This window comes from Catharus ustulatus, chromosome 6 (genome assembly GCF_009819885.2).
Source record: "Catharus ustulatus isolate bCatUst1 chromosome 6, bCatUst1.pri.v2, whole genome shotgun sequence".
Taxonomy (NCBI): domain Eukaryota; kingdom Metazoa; phylum Chordata; class Aves; order Passeriformes; family Turdidae; genus Catharus; species Catharus ustulatus.
In genome coordinates, this window is record NC_046226.1 from 20908812 (window position 1) to 20927849 (window position 19038).

At 38.8% G+C, this 19038-nt stretch overlaps 1 protein-coding gene across 2 annotated transcripts in view; it reads right to left on the reverse strand.

Annotated features, from left to right (window-relative positions):
* Positions 1-5640: 5640 nt before the first annotated feature.
* TSHR (thyroid stimulating hormone receptor) overlaps positions 5641-19038 on the reverse strand; it is a 47083-nt gene continuing 33685 nt past the window's right edge. Inside the window, exons 9-11 of one of the 2 annotated variants that reach the window (XR_004418313.2) lie at positions 10913-11101; positions 8003-10073; positions 5641-7552 (exon numbers count right to left, since the gene is read on the reverse strand). Coding sequence is in view for 1 of the 2 variants with exons in the window: in XM_033063530.2 (XP_032919421.1) it covers positions 8669-10073; positions 10913-11101 (1594 nt within the window). In the remaining variant the exon portion in view is untranslated. Of the gene's footprint in view, positions 10074-10912; positions 11102-19038 lie in introns of both variants that reach the window. The other variant, XM_033063530.2, reaches the window with a different exon arrangement.

A 19038-nucleotide genomic window follows, 5' to 3' on the forward strand; every position in this document is an offset into this window, starting at 1 on the left:
CAAAGAATGTGGCAGAGCAATGACACAGGCTGCCTAGGGAGGCTGTGGAGTCTCGCTATCTGGGGATGTTCAGAACCCGCCTGGATGAGTTCCTGTGTCACCTGCTCCACATGACACTGCCTGGCATGAGGGAGTTGGACTGGATGCTTTCCAGATGTCCCTTCCAGCCCTATTGAGTCGATAATTCTGTGTGACACCTTGATATTAGTCCTGTATGTGGAAATGCGAGAAAATGCTGGGAAGTAAAATGCAGAGTTCTTGGATGACAACTGGCCCATCGCTAAGGTTTTGTCTTCATCAATTAATCTAATCTGACATAATTGCTTTCTGATGTTAGCAGGTGACATCTTTTTAGTTCCTATCTAAAAGCAGTGTCTTGAGACATGACTTGTGATTTATTTTTAAATCTAAGTTTTGTACTTGAAACTAAAAAAAAATTAGAAAATAAATATAGGTTACACTGCCTGTATATGGGTGGTTGTATTTTGGGATGTGATGATTTTGAAGTAATTTATCTACAGTGGTGTCAATGTATAGCAAACCAAGACTCATGAGGAGTGGTGTGTTTTGGTTTTTTTCCCTAGTATTCAAGGGTGGACCCTGCTCCTCTGCCCTCCAATACTCCTCTCTGCTCTCCAGCCCTCACCACTTGAGGAAATCTTAAAAAATACAATACTGCTTTTTCCATAAAATTTGCCTGCCTTAAAAGAGTTTGGGTTGATTCTGGACAAATAGGTATTTATTATTTAAAAATTCATTGCTTTTCCAAAAGAGATCATTGGTGTTATAGCTTGCTCATCACGTAAGAAACAAACAGGTCAGAAAAATGGCCCGTTGTTTTGGCCAAAAAGTTTTCCAAAGGACCCTGACAAAAAGAGACAAAGCAGGATGCTGACAAATTGGTGGCAAATTTAAGTTAAGTTAAAAAAAAAGCTGGATTTTATTCCTGTGAGAAAAGATGAGTGTGTTACAATTGAATGCTAATTGTGCTCCCTCAGCTGTGGCTGAGCAAAGTATTTCAACGATTTTTTTTTTTTGCAAAATCAAGTATATTTAAATAATTTTCTTACCTGATTTTTTATATGGTTTGAGTATTGTTGCAGAGGTATGAGAGGATAAGAATATTGGGATATTAGCATAGCTTTCAGTATATCCCCATTATTTTCTTTTCAACTCTACACTATTCCTTACAAAATGTCTTAAACTACATCAGCTTCTAAGTGTGTATTGTTCTTTCTAATGCAGTCTTCTGTTTGTAAAATACTGTTAAAGACTTGCTCCTTGTTTTCAGAGCAGATTTCAGCACTATTTACCACTAATGGGATTATGCCAAAATCTAATCCCTTCAGTGGTAAGGACTGTAGTACCCTCAGATGAACTGTAGTTGAACCATATTTGACCTTCGGTGTGGATATACAACATTCAGAAAATTGGATTTAGGATAATTTTTTTCTTTATAGTGAAGTCTTTCCCAGTTATTTTTGTGTGAAGTGCCTATGTAATTACACCTTTTACATAGTATAAAAGTGTATGCCCTTGTGTGACCTGAAATAGATAATATGGAGGGAGAATAAATGCAAATAATGTTTTATGTTACAAGTTGTTACAAGTTACACTGAATTGCCCATTCACTTCCAGAGGTCAAAAACTGCTCCCTGAAGATGGGTATTCACGAACTGCTATTTTAATAGGCTTTTTAATGATAACTATTTTAAAAATGTCTAGTTTTTGTTTTCCTTTTTAGTTTAGTCTGGTAAATTAAAATTTACTGAAGTTGAAAACATGGTGCATAATTTGGATAAGTATATTTCAGTAGCAAATCCAAAACAAGGGCTATCATTAAATTGTAAAAATAATAAATAATCTTGTAACAGCAAAAAATACTATGTGTGGATGGTGATTCTGTCAAGGTAGAAATGTTTTTCCTTTGCTAGAGGAACCAAATGAAGGAGAACAGTGTTGTGGAAAAGTCCCTCTAAATGTCTGGAACATAAGACAGTTGGAATCCCTATGAGAGGTCCAGATGCTGCTGTGGAAGTACTGGAGCTGCTGGATTTAATGTGAAGGTAAAGAACAGCCTTTACTTCCTTGAGATGGGGACAACCATTTTGATCAGCAGAATAAGGAAGGCAGTCCTTTCTGCTGAAGCTCTTGGCTGCCTGGATTTTCCCATTTCTCCTAGGAATCCTGCAGTGAGCCCCCTGCAGATAGGGTTCCTCATGTGTCCTGCTGTACCAGTGTCTGAGTATTTCATACAGACCTTTCCCCTCGGAGGAACAGCTACCTGACTAGGTGGGCTGTGTGGTTCCAACAGGTAATGTATTCTGGGAATACATAGTATTCCAGGAAGTACAGCATTTAAAAAAAAAAAAAAAAAAGATTTATTGCAAAATTTACTTACTGGGAATACTGCTTGTAGGTTTTGTTTTGTCATGGATTGCCTTTTTTTTCAGAAAATTGAAATTGTTGCAGGATGGAAGCCCTTTCCTCCTGAGGTCGCCTTGTTCATGGTTTTAATGAAGAAAAAGCATTAGTGCTGGGAGTAGTATTTCTGATATCCTGTTTTTTGTGGGCTGAATTTGTCTGTCTGATTTTAGTAAGTAGTTCTTGTCTTAAAACACTAAAGTAGCATCTAGTGAAATTCCCTGTATGTTTAAAGAGCTGACAAAGGGCTTGATAAGTGTGATGATAATACTGGTGTTAAAAATCAGATGGCTGAAGGTGAAGTATATTCATATCACAGACGTTTTTGCATATATCCCTTAAGTTTTTGGGAAGGAACAGAGAGAAAGTAGAGCAGTTCTTAAATTTACCAGATCAAATTGCTGTTAATCTTTGTTCAGAGTATCTTTCAGCTTTCATTTTCTGCCCTATGTGATTTTCATGGCCTTAGCTTTGTTACTTCTCTCAGAGGTCCTGTGTTGCCAGGGAGCATAAATCACTTCACATAGTAGGTGGGAAACATAAAGTAATTCTTAAAGTAGAGTGTGGGGTTTTGAAGTAGCTGAGGAAGGAGATGTGAAGAGAAACTGGAAAGAGGAAACAGTACAGAGGAAAAGATAAAATGATGCAGCCCAGCCCATAAAAAAACAAAAGGAGAGATTGAAAACGTACTTTCATGTCAAAGGAGAAGTTTATGTATGAATTGTAAAACCCCTTTTTTTCGCCTTCTGGACTTTTTATGGGGAAAGTGCATGTGCCAGTGTGTCAAATGCACTCCTAACTACTTTTTAATGAAAGTATTGTTCTTGCTGCTTTATACTGTCTGTTGCAGGGTTAAGTTGGAAATCTGTAACTGGCTAAAAAAGAAGTCATTTGTTGTCTCCACTGCTCCCTCTAGGCAGCAGCAGTAATCCACATATAACTTAGGGAATTCTTACTACAGTCAGACTCATACCAGCACAAATACAGCTTTTATGCTGCTTGGTATTTCAGTGCTATCCTGCATATGTTAGCAGCAAGCCATGGAGAAGACAGACATCCAGGTAACACCTCAGAACCTGCAGTGAGAAGGTTTTTGTTAAAACTCATGTTACTGCTCAGGTTTCATTTGCTGTAGCTTTGCTTTCATAAAAGGCAGGAGTACTGTAGTTTTTCTTCACTTTTTAAGAAAAAGCCACTGCCATTTCAGCTGAAGCTGTAAGACAGCCAGCATGGGCTTAGCAGTCCAGCGCATTACCAGTCTCAGTGTTTGAAACAGAGGCTGTTCCTGGCAGCAAAGTAGGTCTTATAAAAAGTATCACAGTATATATGAGTAACAGTCCGATAGTTTCAGTCACTCTCTAATGACTATTTAGTGAGGTCTTAGGTACAGGTTGCTAATGAAGTTGATGTTTACAACATATTTCTTTCCTTAAGAGAGAAGAAAAATAATCCAAAGGATACTCCTCGTCCCAACTGCATATTGAATAGCTGAGAACCAAAATGAGTGAATTCCTTCTCCTTGAACTCATTATCAAAGCTTCATGAGCTTCAGTGGAACTTCACGGTGTGCATCAGTAAGGATATGACTTGAGATTGCCACAAATACAAACCCTGTCATTGCATATAATCAAGACAGCACAGAGAAGTCCTCCCAAAAAGGTAGGGTAAGATTCAAGTTGATTCTGTCAATTCCATGGAAGTTAAACTTGAAAGGAGTAAGTTCAGGATGGCCTTAGTCCTTAGTGAGGTCCAAGTCCAGTGCTACAGTTCATGAGACTTTTCCACATTTAGGAATAGTTACCCAATATATTCAGGGTGGAAAGTAAACCCAGGGAGTTTCAAAATTACACAGGATTGATATCCTGTCTGAGGATCTAGAAATATAGGATACTCTGGAAATTCATACCAACGTGTGTACATGGGGGCAGGTGTGGAATGGGAATAGGAAGTTAGAGCTGATGGGTTTTGATGAAATACTTGGTGTATTGACCTCATAGAGCCTTCATTTGTTCACTTTCACATCATGATTTCCAGTCACACAAAAATAAGTCCAGTTAGATGGCAGTGACTAAACAGATGGAAAGTATTCCAGCTTTATGCAGATGTGTTATTGACCAGTGTGAATTCCAGGTTGATTCTGATGCTGTCAGAATCTCCCGGTGTGCATCACTAAGACCTCTCAAATATCTTTTGTTCCAGGGTATGATGAGGGCCCTTCAACATCCTGTGCCTTAGTCCACGAAGCCTACATGTAAGTGCAGAATAATGTCATATATGTTCAGAATCCTTACAAAGGAGGAGGAGAGTGCCTAAGGGAAAGGCATAATATCCAACTAATTTTGTGCCTCACTGTCCAACCAGCAACCCAGAAACCATTTGATTACTGAGTGGTTTTAGAGTGCACATGCAGAGGCATGTGTTAGAAAAACAGTGCAGATTATGCTGCTATTACTCACCAGCCTGCCCAAACAGCCTGGGAGGAAGGGTTTGGTTTATATTAACACATAATAAGCATAGGGCTTCTACTCAAATCAAGCTTCTCTTTCTAAGGAGATTTTTTGGTACAGTTTTCCTGTACTGTGAGCATTAATGCTTTATTTATCCCACAAGAAGGGAAGCAAGAGGGCATTTCTGTTAATCAAAATGCTATGGCAGTGATGTGAAATTTATCTTTGCTTGTGCTATTTTCAGAATCCAAATACCGATAGCAGGGCAGGGTGTACTTTGACTATAGCTGACCTGTTGCAAATGATGTCATCTAGAACCAATACCTGCTCTGTGAAAAACCAACATCTCTGTTGGAGAGAGAGGAGACTAGGAGATAAAGGTCACCTAAAGCCATTAAATTGCTCAGAGGAAGTTCCAAGTGTTCATAACTAAGGCCCCATCTCAACTTTACAGGTTTTTTTTCTTTTTGATTATCTTGGATGTAATGAATGATGGTTGTGAACCCCCTGAGCTCAGCAGTACTACTGCTGTTCCTTTCTATCCCTACTGCATTGAGAGGGCCATTTAGGACATCCCTCTCACAGCTAGTGATGGAGTTAAAACCCCCAAACCTGAATCAGTGTGTGTCATGGGATAGGTCAGCCAAGGAGAACAATGTTGAATGCAAAATAAATAGTATTAACTTCTTTTATAGGAAAAATATTTTAAAATTTCCCAAAAAAACTTTGTTGAATCTCTTCTAATTTCAAACAAAAAATTTTATTTCCATACTTTGCATTATTTCTGAAGTATTCTAGAGGACATACATGCTACATGCCAGAAATATTACAACTTGCTGAGACAGGTTTAAAATAACAAGTATTACATAAAGGTGTGCGCAAACCCAAAAATGGCTCAAGGAATTGATTAGAGCAGGAATTGAAAAAAGTGTCTGTAGGATACAGTCATTTACAAGAAAAGGTCTGGCAAATTATTTAAATTCTATTTGCCTTGACCTTTCCAAGAGCTTATAATTTTTTTTTTTACCAAGTTAAACACAAGAACTATCCAAAACAAACTGGAAATACCAAACTTCATCAATAAAGGCAGTATCTCAGAATTCTTTTAACAGGCATAATATATATGCAATGATGAGAGACAGAAAAGTTCAATAATGTGTAAATATATGTCATCCATTAGTAACAGCAAGCAACTGCATTAATTTACAAGCAACCTGCACCAGTCTAACATACCACATCTTTCCAAAGTCCTACTAGTTTCTGTGAAAGAAATATTCTGGTTTAAGATCCATGTTATTTTCAAAAGCACTTTTAACATAAATTTTTATTTATTCTTTCCTGTCTTTCTGAAAAAGAATATTATTTAAGCTTGGAGTTTCTTTTCCACTGGTACACTAGTGTCTATGAAGTCTGTAGGATAAATGTCCATTAGAACTTGATTGTCTTTGCTCCTGCTGAGATACTAAATAAAGGCACTCAGGAAACTTTTTCTCCCTTTAGTGCTTATTCTAGTATCTGAAGGGTGGCAGAACCTGGCGGGGCAGGGGTTGCATCTGAAAAGTCCCATGTTTGTATGGGACTCTCAGACATGGCCAGAGCATTACAAATGCAGCTGTTTCAGGAGTAAACAGCTGATCTGTTCGCTGATCTGCACACTTAAGAAGCTGTCTTTGTTTCTGATGCAGCACTGGGCAACCCCAGATTACAGAAGAGGAGGTAATAAATTATTATTTGCATGGGTTTCAGCAGTTTTGCTTTGAGTTTTCTGAGAATCAACCTAAAATGGAAACATGCCTCTCCCCCAAAATAAGCAGGTAAATTAGTCTATGATGCAATATTATATATTTTTTTAAATGGCAATAACAATGATAGGTTATTTATTTTCTATAAGACCATCTCATGGAGTTCATGAATCCAGGCCCTCGCTTCTGCTCACTGAAGCAGCCTTCATTTATAATCAGAAATACAGAATCAAATTGAGTTTTAAATATTTGGAAAATACAGAATCAAATAGAGTATGTACATGGCATTTGCAATCACTCAGTTTCCAGCTGTAGTAGCCAGCAGTTCAAAGGACTCTACCATTATGTTTTATGCATTATGTAAGTTCTGACTACTGTCTGATCAATTTAATTATAGTTCCACAAAGACTAGAGTTCCATGAAAACCATCATAGATATTACAAAATTAATTTTAAAATACCTACCTGAAGGCAAATATTCACACAATATTTTCCATTCTTATGTGAAGGCTTTCAAATAGATGAGTGAAATGATCCATGGTAACCTTGACAGCAGTTCTGCAGAGCCAGTCTGTGGAGCTGGCTGGGAACAGGTGTGGTCCTGCCACCAAAGCGAGGCACTCAGGCCACTCAAATGTTAGCAGTGCAGCTGGTGCAGAGAAGCTCCTACCCCAAGCCCTGATGTCTGTAGGAGGTGTAGAAAGTCAGGCCTCTGTTCATTTGTTTGTGGTGTATGAATGAGCTGAGCACAGCCAGGCTTGACCTTGGTCTGTCACCATCTAGCGGCAGGTATGGCAGAAGGATGCTTTAGACTTTAGGCTGAGGGTTGTTCCTTGTGTCTGAGCATGGATTTCCTTAAGCACACTGTGGAGAGCATATGTCCCAGCTACAGCCAGGCTGTGGTCAGCCAGAAGATAACTCTGTGATTCTTGTAGTTGTGCTGCAAACATGACAAAATTCAGGTAATAGATCTCACTACAAGATAGAAAGATGTTCTTAAAACATGTTGGAGGAACTAGAAGTCAACCTTCAATGCTGTATGGCATGAAGTAACCTAAAGGCATGATCCACTCCCTTGGTCTAAGTTGAGGTGGCTTAACAGAAAGTGCTAAAAGGAAAGTTCTACCCTGGAAGAGAGAAGTAAGTAGGCACAGCAGAAGTTGTAAGAAAGCAGGAATTACAGGGTGTTCAGAGCAATCAACATGCTCAGATAAAACAGCACTGAAATATGGTAGCTGGATCAGTCATCAAAAAAACCCCAAACAACCATCATTAACTTGACTGGGTAGCCTGGTCTTCAAAACAAATTCAAATAAACCAAGTCCTAAATAGGTTTATCAAAAAGTGAGAAAGTGATAGGAAGGGATGCAAATGCCCTAATGTTTCTTACCTATTAGCTTATGAGCAGCTGCAAAATCAGTGATAATTTGCCTTTTACCACTATGAAGGTAGTATGAAGACGAAGCTTGTTTTCCCACCTTACTGAACTAAACCACAAAGAGCAAACAAAATACTAAATTTCCTTTGGGTCTTGGTAACGAAATGTGAAGAAATTTTAGGCCTGGGCCCGGTGGAAGTTTTAGAAATTTGCTATTAGGAAAAAACCAACCTTTTGACATGTAGGTATTTGAGAGCTTCAATCTTTAATTTTTTAAAAAATATTATTTTAATTATCAAACTTTGTCCTTTTATCTTTTTCAGTCAGGTAAGTACCCCTAAGTCTTGTTGTTGGTCTCCTGCTTCTTCATTTTGTTTTTTTAAGATGAGGTTATATTTTATATTTGTTCAGTTTATATATATGTATATATATATAAAAATTTTCCTATTTAGGTAGAGCATTCACATCTACTTCTAGAATTATCATCAGGACCATGTGTTCTGCCTTGCACTGATAAGAGGTTCAAATAAGTGGTTTGTCTAAAGACCACTCTGCAGGTATGCTCAGCTATTGCAAAGCATAATCTAGGGGAAAAGGATATGGAGAATATTATCTTCTCACTTGATTCACTGTATGCACAGTCACTTCCTGACCAGGTTTTGGCTGTGATACGACATGTTATAGCTCAGTTTGCTTGCATTCTTCCATGAGAATTTGGTTCTGTGTTGTCATAGCAGGAAGGTAATCATTGACTGGGTCTTGAATGCTTGTAAGAATCTGACCTATCCCTTGGCTGATTCTCTGCCCAGAAGACCCGCTGCTGTTTTTGGCTGAGACTGTCTGACCTCTGTAGACTTGAGCCTGATGCTCACATATACCAAACTTGCTTAGCAGGATAAACACATCTCTGCGGAAAGCTTTGGTGAAAATAGCATAAAGAAAGGGGTTGGCACAAGAATTGAGTGGGTAGAAAAGTACCAGCAAAATCTTGGAATTGGAGACAGTTATCAGTGGTTTGTTCATAATGGCAGATAAAGCATGGAAAGAGATGGGAGCCATGCACAGGAAGTCCGTGAAGATCAACACAGCCATCCGCTTGGCAATTTTGGTGTCTTTGTCCCCTGACTTGTACTGGGGGTTTCGCACAGTTATGTAGATTTTTATGTAGCAGGCGCAAATGATGACGAAAGCAATAATGTTACATATTAAAACAAAGACAATGTAGGCTTCAGCCACTGGTGTTTCAGTGTCCATAGGCAAGCAGATGCTGACTTTGTTGTAGCTGCTGACACCAACCAGTGGCAAAAGGGCGAGCAGGAGGCAGGAGAACCACCCTCCCAGCATGATGAGCACGGCATGCCGCAGGCGAATCTTGCGGTCAGGCCGCATGGCGAAGGTGATGGCGTACCAGCGCTCCAGGGTGATCACGGTCAGGGTGTACACAGAAAGTTCACTGGCAAACACCGTGAAAAACCCCGCTGTGTTGCAGCCAGGCCCAGTCTGCCACTCTATGGCATGATTATAGTACTCTGACCTGGTGTAGAGATCCACTGAAGCGATCAGAAGAAGGTATAATCCCATGCAAAAGTCAGCAAAGGCCAAGTTACACATCAAAAAGCGAGGTACAGTCAGTTTATAATGACTGGTGAGAAGAATGAAAAGGACAAAAATGTTGCCTAGGATAGCAAGCAGGTTCACAAACCACACCACAATCCTCAGAAACTGATATCCCATTATATCCTCACAGGGATTAAACTCATCAGGCTCTGGCGTGCATACTACGTCTTCATTGCCTCCACAGACAGGATAGTCATAATGACTGTCAAAGGTCTGGGCATCTTCCATTTGAGGGTTCTTGAGCTCTTTGCCAAAGCCAAGATTTCCTTCTCCACGCTCTTCCAAAAAAATGTAATAATGGGGATTTTCATGAAGACTTGTGAACTTGGTGTTTGTGTCATACACAGCATTGGTGTGGTCTGTGTATTCTTCTGCATAATCTTTATAAAATGGGTCTCTGAGAGTCTTGACTGATCTCTTATGAAAGCTGTGACTGCTCTGGTTACACATCAGGTACTCCAGGATCCTGAAAGAGTAAAGCGGGAAATCACTGCTGGCATTTACAGTCTGACTGGTGCACAGCATATGAACAAAGGGAATGCTTCAAAAGCAAATCATCTTGAATGAAAATGTAGCTATAAAAATTGGATTAGATATATTTTTGGTAATAGACCATATAATGTACGATAGCATTTCTGGGCTTTTTTTGTAACTGTATTTTTAATTTTATCCACAGTAGTAATTCTACTTCTTTGGCATCCATAATGCATCTTCTTTTTTGAGATCTACATTCTTAGTAGGTAAGAAAACATTTAGCTACTGTTTGTAACTTCTTGGATAATACATACAGTATTACTTTCTTTTTCACTGTTGCTCACTATTCAGTTGCTTCCAGAATTTCCATCAGTCTAATTTCTGTTCAATAGCTTCTTTACAGCTAACTAGCAGTACAGCAATTTGGAATCCTGTACTTCATGGTGTGATGCAGCTGTATTTACAGTAAAAAAAAATTCAGTAGTCAACAGCTTTTCAGTCAAAAAACATGACTTGAGGCTATAACCTCTCCAATGCTTTTTTTCCAGGCCTTGCTCTAGCACATTACCCTTTTATTTTTAATTTCCCTATAATTCTGGGCTCAACAAGAGGAGGAACTGCTGCAAAAGGTCCTACGAAAAATTCTTCTATCAGTTTGCAATTGTAATCTGTTTCAAAGAACATTGTCAATACCTAGAAAAAATGGTTGCAAAAGTGCCAAAATATATGTATTTTGACAAAAATGCAAAAATGCATGTATTTTTATATGACTAATAAAACATTGTCTTTACTCATATATTTAAAAAATAAATGCCAGTTAGTGAAACTCACCCACTTTTTTTTTTCCAGCTCTTGAAAGCACAGCAGTGACTTGGATATGATAGGTCAGCTCGCATTAGCTGAAGAAATACCTTTACAGCTGGTAATTTCTTTAAAGTCCACGTATTTTTGGCCATTAGCTCTTTTAGGCTTTCCAATCCTTTGGCTGGAAGGTTGGCAACAGCTGTTCTGGAGACATCCCTAAGAAAGAAAAAGGTGACAAGATCAGATTTTTTTTATTTCAGATTTTTACAGTTTTTCAGGAGTTTCATGGAATTCTACGATAAAATTCAAATCCTAAGGAGGTAGGGATTTCATATCACCTTGCTAAGTTCTGATACCATTCAAATTCAAGTAGGCTGTTCATTTCTGTGTGGTTTTCATTGCCTTTTAAAGCTCTTGTCTTTAATGTCTTATAGCACAGAATATGAATTATAAAGAAATATCATGACTTTTAAAATTACACCTTTAAAGCCAACCAGATACAAATGCGTATGCAACCACAGAGTTTTAAAAATCCTTTAAAGAAATCACATTTTCCATTGGAAGAGTTATATTCCCTTAGATTTCTTTAGATTCGTTTTAACCTATTGGCACACTTTAATAGCATTGCAATTCTTTAAAGAATATTCTCTATGTTCAGAAATTAAAATATTCTATCTTAGTCCGTCCTGAATCTCTGAGAAAACTGAGTATTATATTTGCTGCTTTCTATTCATCTGCTGAGGTGGACTCATGAGAGAGATGATGCACAGTTGATGGGGAGGTGGCTTTCCTTTCAGACCATGAGGTGAATGTCACCTGGTCCTGTGGGATCCTCCACTACCTGTGACAAGAAGTTGTCGTCAGTGCTTTGCAGGAATCTCCTGGACTATTTATGCTTTGTTGTGTTGCTTGTATTGATTGTGTACAATATCCCAGAGAGGGTGCAAAGGGATGCCCCACAGTCCTTTCTTGTGGTTATATCTTTACTCGTATTTACACAAGTCAGCCCCTCTGAAGTCTCCCTTTACTCCTTGGGTAGTTGCTATAGCTCTCCCCTTTCCACACCTTATCTCTGTTGAGACTGGCTATGTCCCCATTCCCCTTCTGATGTAGTTCAAAACTACCATAACAAGCCCTGCTAAGTCCTTTTCCCCCTTTGAGACATTTTATAGAACTCTTCTGCAGCTGAACATCTTAGTAAATTGGATCTTGGGATGGATCTTACCAAGACAAGGCTGGCCTTTCAGCAGCCCTTGTGATTCTCCATCAAGTCCTCTTGGTGGTGGCAGCTATCTGCAGGTGGGTTAAACACTCTGTGATGGGAGATGCTGTGACTCTTTGAAAGGAAAATTATAACTCACGAACACTTGAGAGTTCTTTGACGATGTCCTGGCACAAGCTTATGGAGAAAGATGATCCTGCTTGTGCAACATTGGAAATTCTGACAAGCCTTGACAAAATGAGATATCAAGGGCTGTTGATGTAACTAATCTGTTATGTGACAAGGGGAATGTCTCTCCTGGATTAATTAAAAAATAAAAGAGTGGGGTAAAAGCCTGAGAACAGATGACAATATTTCATGCTAGAGGAAGAACAGAAAGTTAATTGATATTTGAATATATAGGTCATTGCAGCAGGGCCCACAGAGGTGAGGCTGGCACTGGTACTGCTGAAATACTCAGAAACAGTCTGGGAAGGAAGTGAGAGTAGCTGCAACAAAGCTTGTTTCTAGCACAAAGTAATACAAGGTAGTGAGAACTAAACCTGATTGTCTAAAGCAGAAGAAGGCTCCTGTAATGGTACGTGACTGAGCAGAAAAATAATATACTTCAAAATTAATGAATGTAAAGTACATTTAGGAAAAAGAAATTTTAACTTTACATGGATGACAATAGGGTTTAATTTAGTTAGCACTCTGGAAAGTTCTTGGAGTCCCCTGCAAATGTCAGGTCAGTGCTTTTAGTAATGTTGAAGGGAAATAGAATGCTAAGAGTTCTTGGGAAAAAATAGAGCAAAAAAACTTCATTACGTAAATCTAGTATGACTGTAACTTAAATATTATCTACAGTTCTAAAAATACCATATGCACTTTTAATAAGAGCGTATAAGAGCTGCAGCTAGGATGATAAAAATATCAATTTATTTATATAGGAAGTAATAGGGTACAGATAAAGACTTCTCTTGGGAAAAGCTGTGTCTGGAAGCAGCAGTAGTAGACTATAGTGCCATTCAGATTGTAAAGAATGTGATTGGTAATGATTATTCACTCTTGTGAGATGAGTTTTGGAACACTTAAGAATGTGAGGCAAGAGACTTAAAAATAAGAGAAGGCGTAATTTTCCACACAGCTACATCATTGTGAAAATCAGTGCTGTGGTTCATCATGTAGGCCAAAAAGCTGAGTAACAAGAAGGACAATATACCTTTTTGGTTTGGTTTTATTCAGAGTTGTGTAACATTCCCACCAGAAATATCTGGGTCAGCAAGAACACCCTGGGGGGCAAGGGTTCATGCTTTGGAAACAGTTGCTGAGAGGTGCTTCTCTGGATGTACAGGGAATGGAGCTGCAGCTCCTGGAAAGCTGCGAACAGAAGGGAGTAGCAGCCCAGGGTTCCAGTTGTGGAAACAATTTCCCAGGAGCAGAGGTGAGCATGCCAAGTCTGTGGCAACTCAGAATGTTACCAAGTGATGTTAAAAAGTCTGAAAGAAACATCTGTTCAGTGAAAAGAAGGGGCTTGGAAGAATGAGTTTTAAGACTGTCATATCTGTTCTATCTTACAAAATCCTGTGAATTCTTTTATGTGTGTGCCTGTGGGTGTATATTTAAGCAGACAGGTATTGTAGGTTTTGTTTTCAAACACTCTGTTTTATGCTGGGAAGTTTGGGGGAAAGTTACAGGAACAGGTGCCTTGAAGTTCTTGCTGATTTAGGACTATTTATTGTGCAGGGCTAGCAATAGATTTTGTCCCATCCATGTGCCATCTTAAACACGGTGGCTCAGAAGTTTGGAAATTTCCAAAATCCCAGTTTGGGAAGTCCCTAAACTGCTGGTATGTGGTGTCTGCCAACAAGAAGTCTTGGGACCTGTCTGTACCACTGCTATTGCAAATCAAAAAGCTTCCTAGGAGTCTGGTGATAATTTGTCTCCCAATGGAAGATAATTTCTTAGTTACTCTACCTAGGCCCACACTTTGTTGTGTGTGTGTGTCAACTGGCCAAGAGGAAAGTGTGGGGTTCTCAGGGATTTTTTAACCTTACATGTCTAGTCTTGATGAGTATCTAATCAGATTCACAATCTACTTCAAGCAGCATAGCAACTATCTTCAAACTAGATTGAAAAGATTTATAAATAATTACTAATCCTCAGAGCCATGTGAATCCAAGTAGCTGCAGTTGTCAAGTGCCTGCATTCATACAGAAGATATATTTTCCTGAATTATTTTTGTGCTAGTGTATAGAATCATTAAGGTTGGCAAAAACCGAAGGTCATCAGTCCAATCATCAATCTGGCATCCAACATGTTCACAATGTCCTCAAGTGCCATATCCACACATTTTTTGAATACTTTCAGGGACCATGACTCCACCACTTCCCTGGGCAGCCTGTTCCAGTGCTTTACAAGCCTTTCTGTGAAAATTTTTTCTGTAATATCCAATCTAAACCTTCCTTGGCACAACTTGAGGTGATTTCCTAGTGTCCTGTTGCTTCTTACCAAGCCCTGATAAGCCAAGTATGGTCAGTCCCAATCAGTCAGGGATGATCAGTCCTGATTTTGGTCTGCTGAGAAAAATGGGAACTGACTGCAGTTACATCTGTCTCATTAACAACTAATCATATTGATAACTAAGATGATGTTTAAACACAGCAGCGCTTACATTGCACAGAAGAGTGTCTTGCTGGCACTGCTAAGTTATAGCTTTCACCCTTAAAGAAACACAAGAGAATGCACAGGAGGTCTGATGGACTTGTCAAGAGGATCTGTCTCAAACTGAAGTGACTGTAAGAGGCTAGGCAGGAAACTGATAAAATGAATGATAGCAAGTCACAAGGACTGGATGGTTTTCACCAGCAAAGTCCTGAGGCAGCTGAAGGAGGAAGCAGTTGAATGGCAGAAGAGTTGTGGAACCTTCAACTTTGCTGTCCTGCAGAAAGGCAGCAGACAAGCCACCACTGAATAGGATATACCTGAGGAAAGTCAGCACGTAAGGGGCTTTTGTAAGAATAATTCCTGCCTTGCAACTTGGCTATGTGTTGTGTTTATGATCTGCTCAAAGTCTCCTGGAACTTCTATAAGCCTTTGACAAATGCCCACAAGGCTGAGACGGAAACCAGGCAGACACACTCTTGTGGAAGGTGTCAAATACTCAGGATTATGTAAAAGGCTAGCAACCTTCACAGCTAGCCTAGAGCCAGACCAGACTTCAGCTTTTAAGTAGCCATGGTCTAGAGCCCACTCAGGTACTGGAAGTGGTTGTGTAGAGTTCTACAGTGTGAGGCTGAACAGCAACCAAAGTGCTCTCAACCAATCTCAGCATGTGACATATTTTCTTAAAAATCTCATGTGACAATTCTAGGCTGTTGTTTATCTCAGGTGAAATTTACACATTATAATGAATGTTAAATAGACATTGGAGAGGTTCAGATAAATGTGGGAATAAAACTCTGCTTATGAGTTCAGAGGTGTTGTCTTCTGAACCAGCTATATATTACAGAAGTGTTAAACAGATACTCAGTTGCTCTGATTTTTTTTTTCTTGAGTTATTTTATGTTGGTCTAATTCTTTGTTGGTTTTATGAAGTCATTATTTCAGAACTAGATCTAAGTGATAATAGCTTTTTCAATAATCCTTTTTATTGCTGGAAGCATGCAATTGTAGTATGAAATCCAGTAAAAACAATAGTTTAAAAGACAGGTAATTAAGAAAATGAGATTGAATGCATCATGCTACAACTGAGAATTTTTACCTACTCATATACAAATTTCTGAGTACTAGAATAGATAAGGCATAAAATGTATGGTAGATAAACTGCAGATAGTGTTTTAACTCTACTGAAGGTTTTTTAAAATCTTAAAATCAGCATTGTTTGATTAGCAAAATATAGAGTGCTCCTCTTGCTCAAAGACTTGCTTGTGTCCTGTGGGAGGAACCATTCCTAGATTAGGAAATGGTGCTTTAAAGAGCAATTCTGCATTCTACAGATAATTAATTACTCACATGTATCCTGTGTGATTGTAACATTTTGAGTTTGGACTGTGGGCTTCGAAAAACCTAATGGAATAATGAGCCTGATTGTATTTTTGTTGCACTCTGTTGAACTTTTGTTCAAGGCAGCAGCTCTTGTTGCATGTAGTAAATCAGGTCCACTGAGTTGCTGAATCCTTGCCAAGGTTTCATTTTGAGGTGAAGAGCAATGTACTGTCATCATACTCTTAAAATAGTTTTCTAAAGGGAGTAATCTGTGTATACATTCACATACATCTGAATATACAACAGTGACAAAGGAGCCAGAATTGCTGACATCTGTTTTCCTCTATTCAGTGATCACAGTCCCTGCTTCCCCTGCTGTTGTAAACTGCAAATTTGAAAAAAAAAATTAGAATTACCTAGCTTTTCAATACTTACTTAAGTAGGCCTAATTAGGTGGTCTGAGAGCATGGCCAAACTCACACAACATACATATAATCAGGCACAATTCTTTGTAGTTAAATCTTCTCATTGGGTTTCATTAAAGCCAAAATAGAACATTACCCCAAATAGAACATTTGGATGGATCCATGGTCTGTATTTCAGCCTTTAAGTTGCTGTTACTGCTGAAATCCTGATCAGAAAAAAAGCACTATCTGTGGGGCAAATGTTCCAACTACCATAAATTATTATCTCACTTGAAGAGTGCATATAGGGAATTCCAGACAATAAGTTCTGCCAGCTTGGTAGGGAGGCAAGACAGAATTTCTCTTTAGAGCTCCATAAATGTTCCTTTTTTGAAATTTTCTAATTTTTTTTTGTGCATATGCTGCCACTATACACAATTGTATTCATTGTCCCAGAAAGAAAAAAAAGCAATATTCTCACAATAATTTTCCATAGAGTTAATTTTCATGACTAAACACTTTGGAAGTAAAACTTTGTTTTGAGGAAGACCGAATGGTCAGCTAACAACACCAAGGTACCTGAACCAAAAATGACTTAAATTATTCCTTATAACAAGCTAAGTTGTTTACACTGCCCAAGGGAATATGGAAGGTCTGTATTTGTCAGACTTTTCAGTCTGTGACACGAGTTAACAAATCTGTGGTCTTCCTGTAAATAACTCATTGGTCATGATGGTATAGTGGGGGTGTACACTAAGGCACCAAATGCAAGGACATTTTTGTCTCCTGTGTGAGATGTTAATGGCCATTGACACGACACAACCACAAATACTAGGTTTTCACTCAGTTTTCATTTTTTTACTTCAGCTTTCCTCAGGTAATGCATATGTGGGAGTTTCATAAATTCTTTTGTTCCTGTTAAAATAATTCTACTTTCCAAAAAGTTAGCTGAGAGATCTGTCCATGTGGAAGGATTCCACTTTAAATTGTTGCTCATTTTATGGCAAACTACTTCTACATCACACATGCAGAATAATTCCTGGTTATCTGTGGGTAACACAGGCCCCATAGCAGCTATTAAAATTGCATTAAAATGAAATTAAAAGCTAATAACTTGAATTATTAATTTTGTATTGTTTTTGGTTGACATAGAGTTAAATTTCTTCACAGTACAGGGCTTTCTTTTTGATTTGGGAGTGAAAATAATGTTGATAATACAGGGATGTTTAACTGTCCCTGGGCAGTACTTACACACAACCAAGGCATTTTTTCTTTTTCACACCATCTGGCCAGTGAGGAGGTTAGGGGTGCAAAAGAATTTAGGAGGGGATAGCTATGACAGCCAACCCCAGCTGACCAAGAGATATCCTAGACTTTATAAAATCATGCTCAGCAGTAAAGACTGAGTGGATGTTTGCCAGGACTGCTGTTGCCAGGGGACTGGCTGGGAATCAATGGGCTGATAGTGAGAAACTGTTTTTGTTACATCACTTATTGTTCTTGGGTTTGGTGTGTTTTCTTCTCCCTCTGATTTCTTTTTTTCAACATCTCTTTTTTAATTATTAAGCTGACATTATCTCAACCCATGATTTTTCTCATTTTTACCCTTCCAATTCTTTCCCTCGTTGCATTGGGTGCAGGGGCAAATAAGCAGCTGTGTGGAGCTCAGGTGCAGGCCAGTGTTAAACTGTGACACCATCCTAGGAGCTTTATCTTAGGACTTGCATATCAAAGTATCATGATGTGAAATTTCTGGCTCTGTAAATCCACTGTTGATTCACTGTGCTTACATGCCATTTCTGGCCTTCTGCCTTTGAGAAGTGACACCTCTCTCTATTGACACTGTAGTAAGTACTGCATCTCTCTTCAGTTGTAAGTACTGCTAGGACTCCTGTTAGCCATGAAGGTATATCACTCTAAGAGGAGATGGGTATTTGGCTGTTAGACTGCAGTATAAAACATGTCCTGAGATCAAGGATCAGTGGTAGCTGGGATAGCACAATAGTTATGGAAGACTAGAAAAAATTCAAGTCATTTGAGGTATCTAACTTGAAAACAGGGTAAAATGGAAGTTCTTTACAGTTGGATATGCACATCCTAAGAAAGCATCTCTAGCCCCTAAACCAAGAGGTTTTGTGTGGCTGACACATCTCCAAGCTAGCCTTTGCTCCAGAAGCTTACCTGGCTCTTACAGCATGTAATTAATCACCCACAACATTTTGAAGCATATTGCAGCATAAACATTTCTTGTTTACCTGTCACCATAACAACAACACTTTAAATACCCACAATAATCAGAGTCAAAAATGTGTGCTTCTGCAAGCTCTCATCTGCTGGAGGCAGACGGAATTTCTGGAGTTGAAAAGATTCTAAAAGAAAAATAATGACTTCTGCACCTTTTGTTGCAGGTAGCTTCTAGGATTCCTTCCAAGTAAAATACAGTTATTCTGCTATGAATAAGCTGTTTTCCTGAAGAGCAGAAAGTAAAACTTGTTCTTACATGGACTGAGAACTGCTGGCATCATCTGGTTTTGCAGTAGAGGAAGAAATTCCCCTTTCAG